This window comes from Numida meleagris, chromosome 11, assembly GCF_002078875.1.
Source record: "Numida meleagris isolate 19003 breed g44 Domestic line chromosome 11, NumMel1.0, whole genome shotgun sequence".
In the NCBI taxonomy this organism is placed as follows: domain Eukaryota; kingdom Metazoa; phylum Chordata; class Aves; order Galliformes; family Numididae; genus Numida; species Numida meleagris.
The window spans coordinates 1286990-1296205 of NC_034419.1; the positions used below are offsets into that span (position 1 = coordinate 1286990).

The following is a 9216-nucleotide window of genomic DNA, read 5'->3' on the forward strand; positions in this document are numbered from 1 at the left end:
AGCGCGGCTCGGGGCGGGGAGGCGGTATCGCTCCTCCGAAGAGGCTCGGGGCGCGGGCCGGCGGCGGGCACCCGTTACACCCCGCGGTGCGGCGGGACGGGGCGGGGAGGGTTTCCCCTCCGCCCTTGTCGCACTTGGTACGGCCCGTCCGGCCCCGAGCCCGGCGCGGCGGGGGGCGGGGCCTGGGCACAGGGGCGGAGCCTCCGGCAGGGGGCGCCGCGGGGCGGGGGGCAGGCGGCCGGGGGATCCCCGCGGGGTGTCCTCAAGGCAGCGCTGTCCTCAAGGCAGGGGTGGCACCAGGGCAGGGCTGGCTCTGGGGGCGGTGTCCCCAGGGTGCTGGTGTCCCCACAGCGGTGTCCTGAGGGCAGCGGTGCCCCCGGGGTGGCGGTCGTGGTTGTGGTGTCCCCAAGGTGGCGTCCCCAGGACGGTGGCAGTGTCCCCAGTGTGGTGGTGTCCCCACGGCACGCAGGGGTCACCGGGAGCCAGGACATCCTGCGCACACACTCAGTACTGCTGGCTCAGCCACTGGTTTCCTGCCGGGGGACGCGGGAGGAGGCTCTGGCTGCATCCCTGGGCTCAGGGATAAGCAGGGGGACAGCAGGCTCAGGGACACGGCCTGGCCATCCTCATTTCCCACCCATGCCTGGGTGTGAGGGTAGCAAGAGGGTGCGGGGGGGCCGGGAAGGCAGCACCCATACGTCACCATCACTGTCAGCGGGGTATGAAGTCAGCCTGAAGGCAGCAGCTGGGGAGAGGCAGGGCCACAGTGGCCCTGCTGCCATCTGCTCCTGGGGTGACATGTTGGTGACAAACAGGCCTGCGTGGGGAAACTCCCTACCCGTGTCGCCTGTGTCCCCTCGGACCGCCACAGCACAGAGCGAGGAGGGACAAACATGTCTTGACGCCCCCCAGGACCCAGCTGCTGGGGACAGGCCAGCTGCTCCCTGTGCCCCACTGCTGCCAGCTCCCTTCATCGGTCCCTGCGGCCACGGGCATGGGAGCACACCATGAGGATGGGAATGTCACCCAACAACGGGGCTGGGGACCGCAGGGCTGGGAGCCACCCAGCCCAGCCGGCGCGGGGAAGGAAGCAGGGCTGAATCTCCGGAAGCGCTCCCCGGGAACAGGAACGCCATCGTGTCACCGCACCAAATCCGTCCCCAGCCCCTCCATGCAGCCCTGCCCATGTTATCTCCTGCCAATGGCTTCAGGGCTCCATCCTCCACCCCTGGGCTGAGATCCCAGTGTGACCGCAGTGCCATCGGGGCAGCGGGCAGAGTGCTGCTGCCCTGCCAAGAAACCTCTGCTGGGAGCCAAGAAATCACAGTGCAGGCGGGTGCTGCCCTTCCCTTCCATGCTGCCTCATAAACAGGCACAAGAAATGCCTAAAATTTTCCATCCTCATGCACAGGAGGCTGGGTGTCACCCGGGGTTGCTGCAGGGGTCAGGGCCAGGCGAGGGGCTGACACGGAGGGATGGGGCACAACCACACGTCGCAGCAGGACATGAAGCTGCCCGGCGGCTGAGCCAGTGCCGCCGCATTGTTCAGCTTCACTCGGCCATGACACCAGCACTGCTGCCAGGACACCGTGAGCCGTCCCCACAGGGTTTGGTCCCCATGGACCAACAGGCAGACCCAGCTGCATGGGGACCCCAGCATCCCCTTGAGCCAGAGTGGTCATTGCTCTTATCAAGAATTTCGTCAGCTGCTCGTTTTGCAGCCGACTCATGTGGAGGAAATGATGCACAGTGAACACGGTGGCAGGAAAACACTCACAGGGTTGCAGGGTAGAGCAGGATGCAGGACAGCACTGAGATCGTGCTCACTTCGTCCGGTGAGGCCGAGACAGCAGGCAGCAGCCCGACACGGGGTCATGCTGGTGATGAGAAATGCGCTGGGTTAGTGCAACTGACGAGGCACTGATTTGTCAGGCCCGTGATTAAGGAGCGGACACGCAGATCCTGTCCCTGCAGAGCTCCAGTGCTGGGGCGGGAGCAGTTCTGCTTGAGTCAGCGCAGCCCAGGCAGAAGATGCACTCTGGTTGAGAAAGAGGAATCGGCTCCATCAGATCATAAATGGCAAAGCCCAGCTCTGAAGCTGTGGCATTAAAGATGTCACCGTTACCGTCCCACTTGTGCAGCACAGCAGCAGGAACCCTCCCTGCCAGCACTCGTGCTCACCCGAGCAGCCCTCTGCAAGCATCGCTGCCCGTGTCGGAAGGAATCAGCAGGCAAAGAGCTGAAGAGCTCAGATTCATCAAGTACTACCACTAACAAGCCACCACTCACTCCTGTCCCCTCTGTCCCCAGGCACAGCACTTCACTGGGGGATGCTGGGAGGTGCTGGGCAGGCAGCACTGCCCGGTTCCACCAGCCAGAGGCTGCCGTTGTTTTCCAAAAAAGCTGAGATTCCTCGGAACTCCAAAATGCCCCTCCTAGCACAGGCTCGCCTGCTCCCAGCCCCAAACTCCCCCAGGGAACCAGCCCCCAGACTTGCAGGATCTACAAATAAGTTTATTGAAATTTAACAAAAGTAGACAGATGCACTGGGAGGCAGAGGAAGGACCATAAATAGTGTACGTTTCCCAACCCCACGCTTCCTATCGGCACGCTAGAGGAGCAAGGCGCCTAGTGTTGTGAGTACGATCCAGCTACACATCCACACGGGAAAGCACAACGTTGCACAGAAGTTGTAAAAAAAGAAAAGAAGGAAAGGAAACTTCCTTGTTTCGCTTGCTCCAACGACACAGTGGACACAGATACTATTTACACGTTCGTCACGTTTCTCCAGCTCCCTCCAGATGCCCAGGACCTCCCTGCCCCGCGCAGCAGGACGGGGCGAGGCTGGGAGAAGCAGCTCGGCGAGGCGCTCAGTGCTCGCTGCCTCTCCGGGAAAAGGGGTGGAGGAATACATGGGCTGGGGGGAAGCGTGTGCGGTGCCCTGGGGGAAGGGTGGAAGGGGCAGGGCAGCCTCCGGGAGAGAACAAAAGCGGCCCCAGAGACGCCGTTCCCAGGAGGCTGCGGTCTGAGCCCGCCTCAAAGCAGGTGGCATGAATAAGAAACACTTCAGTGGGGGATTGTTTGAGGACAGACTCTTCCAAGAAAGCGGGAGAACAAAAGATGTCGAGAGAAATGCCCAGCATCACAGTGTACACCAGCTCCCCGCTGGAGCCCGGCCCATCTGCCTCGCCCTCCGCGCTGGCCCCTGTCAATGGGAACAGCGGGTGGGGGACGCGGAGGGAAGAGGCGGTGACAGGAAGACGGCAACAGCCACGCCGCCTTTATCTCCCAGAAGCCAGGAATGCGGCCCCGCGCCTGGGCGGCTCTCGGTGGGCACAGGGATGGATACATCCAACGCAGACGGCGATAGGGCCGGCAGCCAAGTGCTGGCAGCTTAAATCAAAAATCGAGGTAGCGAACGTCTGAAGTGCTTAGAAAGTAAAGAAGTTCTGGGACAAAAAAGGAGGGGATGCAAGCTGGCTACTGTGGGAGCAGGCTGCAAGCCCGGCAGAATCTGCACCCAGTGCCCTGTGGCGGACACACGGGTTGTCCTCAAGCCCCCTCCTCGTGCGTAGCGAGGCTGAGCAGGGGCCACCAGTGCTGGCAGGTGGCAGCATGGATTGTGCTGCTCCCCAGCCCAGCAGCAGCCAGCTCGGCACCCAGGGCCCGTGTGCAGAGGTGAAGAATTTTGCGGCACAGCCAAGACCAATCTGCGCCGATCTGCTTAAGTGGGAGAGAAGAGGAGAAGAGAGCAGGGCTTTCCCAGACGGGGCAGAAAGCCTCCCTTTAAAGTGCATCGCATTTCTCCTCCTGTCGCCAGCTGGGGTACGGGGCAAGGGAGGAACCGTAGTTCACATCGCCAGGGAGATTTCCAAGCTAGGGCAGGCCTACTGACTGATTGTTTGAGAGGAATGGGGAGGGAAGTGATGATTTCCTTCCTGCCTGGCCCTGCTGAGGCCGTTCCCATTGGGAGGTACCGTGCTCTGCAGGAGCCAGCTTGCTCCCACCACACAAGGGGGCAGACAGGGCAGGCAGATGCTGCTGGGGAACCCAGGTGGCTCTGCACCGCAGAGGTTTCAATGTCCGTGGAGCAGGTAGCAGTGGGGCTGAGCTCCCCAGAGCCAACGTTAAGCAGGGAACACACACAGGGAAGAGACAGATGGCCGGGATAACAGCATCCTATCTCTGTCCCCATCCCAAGAGGAGCGCAGCACTCAGCTGGATGCATTTCCTCACCAGCTTCCGGTTATCTTCTGTGGACAGACCCACTGGGGAGCACTGCGTAGTGCCCACGCCAGACTGCACACTGCTGCAATACCAGCCACGTAACTGCCGGGCAGCGAGTCACCTTGCCCTGGCTCTCCCTGGGCTGCATACCTGAGAAGCAGGGGATTTTGTCTGGTGAGAAGTGTAGGCTCGCTCTCCCTTTAACAGCTCATGCAGCAGCTCGTGTGCAGTTCCAGTTACCCATCCAAACGTCGGCTAGAGGCTACAAAAGGTATTTTAAGTCCTTTGACTCAAGCAAGAATGTTTTTACGTAGTTGTTGCACAGGGCACCCATCTCCTCCGAGGAGCAGCAGCCACGTACAGCCCAGCCAAGCCTGCTCCGTCATGCCTGGCCTCTGGATGAGGGAGAGCCATGGTCCATGTCTCAGCGTCCTCCTTTGCTGGGAACACAGGGCAGCCTTGCGCGGGGACACTCAGGTCTGTCTTGCCCATGGGCAGTAGCACCCAGCAGTCACACCTCACAGATGATCACGGGGAAATCCACATGAATGCGAGGGTGCTCCAGCTTAACTATGCCCTGAAAGAAGAGGATGAGTGGTGGGCAGGGGGTGGCACAGGGACAGAACAAGCTCTGCAAGGCACCATGCTGTGTGGCAGCCGGCATGACAGAGGGCAACGTGCCCTCAAGGAAAAGGTCTGCGCTGCAACCCTGGCAGCAGGAACATCAGAGTGGCAGTGCAGAAGCGCTCTGCCCTTTGCCCTTGGCCCTGGGGAGGCACGGCTGCTGCCGCACACGACGGGTCTGGAGTGCAGCCGGGCGAGGAAGGAGGGAGCTGCTCTGCCAGGCACTACCCGTGCAGCAGCTGATGCGTGACTGGCAGATATTGGCTGCCCCAGCTTTTCATTCGGCACCTTTCATTCACGGGATTTAAAAGAATGAAAAGAGCTCTCTGAGAAAATGCAGTGAGGGCAGCTGGCGCGTGAGAAAAGCAGCTTTCTGTCCAAGGGGACACTGCTGAATGCACGCTCCGTCCATGCCAGCTACAGGCGCCTTTCCCATGCTCTGGGGCAAGCAATCTCCTGTCACAGCACCACGAGGACACGCTCGCGAGACAGTAGTGTGACCAGGGCTCTGTGCTCACCAGGGCGAGAAGCATGCATTTGCTTGGCAGGATTAGGATAAAAGACCAAAGAAAAGCCTGGGCCAGTGAAGAGCTGTTCTGTGCTTCCTTCCAGCTGGGCCATGCTGTCTAACCACAGGAGTTTGAACCTGCACAGCGGAGGGATGGGATGCAACTCCACATCCCTACCCTCCTCCATGAGAGCAGCACAGTCTGTCCAGCTGCACACCCCTCAGAGTGTACCAACAGCTCCCCCTAGGCTCAGGCTGGGGCCATGTCTTCCTTGCTTCGCAGACTTCTGTAGGATGCCTCTACTGACAGGCTCCATCCCCCTACTCCCCACTTATGCCCCCAGAAGCTCCCCTACACTGAAGTTATCTTTCTCCTGCACCTCAACCAGTGTCCCAACCCCTGCCTGGCTTCACCACATTCGCTGATTTTGAGACCAAATCCCAAGCAACCCAGTACGCAGAACCCATCAGTGGCGGCACTGCTGTCAATGCTGAGGGCATGCTCACAGCTACACCTGACAGGCTCTGGTTGCTGCTCTCAGCAACTCTGTAACAATGTAACACTGCTGTGCCAGACCCACACCAGAGGGAAGGTGCTCAGTGATCGGATGTCATGGGCAGGCACTCCACATCCTGCAGCACAAACCCAGAGGGTCCATCTGCTCTGCACAACAGCACCACACACCAGGCACTTCTCCTCTGTGGGAGCTAGCAGGGTGACACAGCACTGCAAGATGGCATGAGTGCGAGATGGGCCACACTGCAGCTGGAGCCCTGGAGCTATGGGAGCAGCAGGAAGCCAGCCTTCCCTGCAGCGCACCAGGGCTTCTGAGGGTTGTGGCCATGCGCAGGAACTGCTAGCTGCCGTCCGAGTGCCCGCCCCTCTGCACACGCTACCTGAGGTATCAGGTTCTTGTGGATCCTCTTCAGCTTGGCACGCTTCCTCCCGTTCTTGGTGACGATTGTCTCCTCGTAGAACTCGTGGGCAAGATCCCCGTCCTCGTCGTAATACATGGAACTGTAGGAAGGGGCGGCAGGGATGTGAGCGTGGATGGCTAGCCGAGGCCTGAAGCAGGGCCCGCGAGCAGCACTGCTCGCACGGGGTCGGGGGGCCGCTGTCGGCGCCCCCAGCCGGGCCCGTTCCGGGCAGGGCGCGCCTGCAACCCCACCCGCCAGAGAAAGCATCCCCATGGCAACCGCCCCGCCGTGCATCCACCCTCTTGTTGCCCGGCAACGCCCACCTCCCCCCCCCCGCTCTCACCCGCGGCGTGTGAAGACGAAGGGGGTGGCGGCGCGCCCGCCCCGCGCCCGGGCCAGGGCCTGCTGCCCGCCGGGGCCCTCGGCTCCGCCGCCGCCCGCCGCCGAGGAGGCGAACGGCCACAGCCCTCGCGACTTTGAGCTGCTGGCACCCATGGCGGAGGCGGAGACCGGGGGAAGGCGGGGGGCGGCCCGGCGACAGCGGCCCAGTGCCCGCCCGCCCGGCCGCCTCCCTGCCTGCCTGCCTGCTCCGCAGCCGACGCCGCGCGCGCTGCGACACTTCCGGCGCGCGGCGGCGCCCCCTGCACGTGACGCGGGGAGGTGGAGCGCCCTCGTCACGTGACAATGGGCCGGGGCGCCGTCTCCCTCGTGGCGCCGTGCGGCGGGAAGAGGGAGGCCGCGGGTTCGAGCCCCGCCGTCGCCACTCCGTCCGCGGCCGAGGCCCGCCGCGGAGCGCAGACACAGACACACCACGCCTCTTCTCCCAGCGCTTTATTGACAGGAGCGCGACGCCCCGCGCCGCCCCGTGCTCCCGGCGACGTGCCCCCGCCGGCGGGCGGCCGTGCCGGTGTGGTTGGTGTCAGCCCGGCGTGTGGGCGGCCAGCGCGGCCTGCAGCTCCCGGCGGCAGCGGGCGTAGCGGTGGCGGACACGGCGCAGCTGCTCGTCCTCCTCACGCTGCAGGATGCGCAGGAAGTTGTGCAGCTCGGGCAGCGAGAAGGCGTCCCACTGCGGAGACACAGTGCCGGGACATGGCACCACCGCACGGCACCGTGACGCGGCACCAGGCCTCCCCGGCCCCACTCACGTTCACCTCGCCGCTCTCGTTCTCCTTCAGGACGAAGCTCAGCGCCTTTTCGCTGGGGCCTGCCAGCAGCCGCAGCCGCAGCGGCTGCTCCTCGTCTGCCAGCTTGCGCAGGTACACTGCAGGCAGACATGGCACCGCGTGGCACTGGGGTGGCACCGCCGCGGGTGGTGACACGGCTGCTGGAAGGGGCTGCCACCCCGGGGACGCTGCCACCACAGGATGCCACCACCACTGGGGACAGTGATGCTAGAGTGATGTGCCACTGCCGTGGCGACACTGCCACTGTGGGGGCACCACTGCGACTACAGGGGATAGTGACCGGAGGGGACACAGCAGATGCTGCCACCACGGGGTCACAGCAGCCACAGGAATGCCACCACCGCTATGGGGTGCGCCACTGCCTTGGGGGACAAGTGATGCGCCACGGCCACCGGGACACTGCCACTATGGGGACATCGCTGCAATGGGGGACAGCACCACAGCCACAGGGACTGTGACCATAGGGGACACGGTGGATATTGCCACGATGGGGACACCGCTGCCACAGGGGGTGCTGCTGGGAACTCCACCACCATGGGGGACATCAGTGCTACAGGGACACAACCACCCCAGGAACACTGCCGCTATGGGGACGCCGCCACCCCAGCGCTACCTTGCTCATCCTTCTCGGACCTCTCGAAGAGGGCGAACTTGCGGGGGTCGTCCACCACGGTGAACTTGCGGAGCAGTGCGCTGATCACCTCGCTGGCACGGGTGTGTGAGAGCACGTGCAGGTGCTTGACGGTGCCACGGGGCAGGTAGAAGGATGTGCGGCGCTTCACGCCCGCTGTGCGCTGCCCTGGCCGCCCCCCAGGACCCCGCTTGGCAGCTGGCACAGAGACGGGGCGCGCCAGCTTCAGCTGTACTTTGATGAAGCCGGTGTAGGAGCCATCCTTGTTCTGCCATGGGGAGACAGCGGAGTGGTGAGCGGGGCTGGGGCTGTGGTCCCCGCCGTCCCTCCCCGTCACCGTACCAGGCTCATGAAGAGGTTGCTGTTGATCTGGCTGTTGTACTCCTTGATGCGCTGCTCCACCTGTGCTGGGTCCAGCTCCGCTGTCTCCCAGCTGCTGGGCTCATCCTGTGGGGCAGCAGCTGGGCTGAGCGTGGGCTGTGAAGGGTCGCATCGCCTGGTACCGAGCCACCACCATGGCCTCGTCCCCCTCCCCGAAGCTGGGATGGGCACTCCAGGGCCGTGAAGTTGGGGTGTCAGATGGTGATGCCAACCCTTCCTCCTCCCACCTGGGACAGCCCGGGGCTGGGTGTCACCTCCCAGCGCCCCAGATCACAGCAGTGTCCCCGAGGCAGCCGCCAGCCCGGCACCGGGGCAGGCTGGGTGCCCCACGGGGATGCCCTAGGCTTTTGGGCAGCCCGCCCGGACATGTCAATAGGTATTTATGTGGGACTGCGCAGCCACACGTGTCCCCACGGGGCTGCGGGTGGGGGCTGCTGGACCCGCCTGGGGATGGCGACAGCTCACTCCTAGCAAGGCACGCTCTCCCCCAACGTTTGCCCTAATAGCAAGCCATGCTCGCCCCCACGCATGCCCCTATGCAGAATTACCCCCAAACTCCTCCCACCCAAGAAACCACCCCGTGCCCCCCGCGTGACGCCAGTCCCGTGACGTCACGGCCGGCCCGGGACAGACCTGGCGGCGACGCGGGCGGCGGCCCAAGGAGGTGCGGGCGGTGTAGAAGAGCTCGGGCTCGGAGTCGGAGTCCTCCTGGCTGCAGTAGCCGCTGCTGGCCGCGCTGCCCC

General features: G+C 63.7%; 2 protein-coding genes across 3 annotated transcripts in view; both read right to left on the reverse strand.

The window, feature by feature from the left end:
* On the reverse strand, positions 2494-6884 carry TUSC2 (tumor suppressor candidate 2). Of its 2 annotated transcripts, XM_021409085.1 has the most exons (3): positions 6621-6884; positions 6257-6377; positions 2494-4804 (listed from the first exon to the last, which is right to left on the reverse strand). In XM_021409085.1, exons 1-3 carry the CDS (start codon positions 6770-6772, stop codon positions 4739-4741), a joined length of 339 nt encoding a protein of 112 aa, XP_021264760.1. In that variant the 5' UTR covers positions 6773-6884; the 3' UTR covers positions 2494-4738. The 2 variants fall into 2 exon arrangements, with proteins under 2 accessions (XP_021264760.1, XP_021264759.1); XM_021409084.1 differs by lacking the exon at positions 6621-6884 and having other exon boundaries at positions 6257-6565.
* Positions 7092-9216, reverse strand: part of RASSF1 (Ras association domain family member 1) — a 4408-nt gene continuing 2283 nt past the window's right edge. The window contains exons 3-6 of the mRNA XM_021409082.1: positions 8435-8539; positions 8075-8360; positions 7423-7538; positions 7092-7343 (exon numbers count right to left, since the gene is read on the reverse strand). Of these exons, the coding sequence (XP_021264757.1) occupies positions 7197-7343; positions 7423-7538; positions 8075-8360; positions 8435-8539 (654 nt within the window). The 3' untranslated portion in view covers positions 7092-7196. The remainder of the gene's footprint in view (positions 7344-7422; positions 7539-8074; positions 8361-8434; positions 8540-9216) is intronic.

What these genes read in the sequence shown, in the direction of transcription:
- TUSC2 (XM_021409084.1), bottom strand. Translation starts at nt 6,550, where the DNA reads ATGGGGATGCTTTCTCTGGCGGGTGGGGTTGCAGGCGCGCCCTGCCCG. An exon ending in ACAAGAACCTGATACCTCAG is followed by an intron (nt 4,805 to 6,256) that starts GTAGCGTGTGCA and finishes CTCTTCTTTCAG; the next exon opens with GGCATAGTTAAGCTGGAGCA.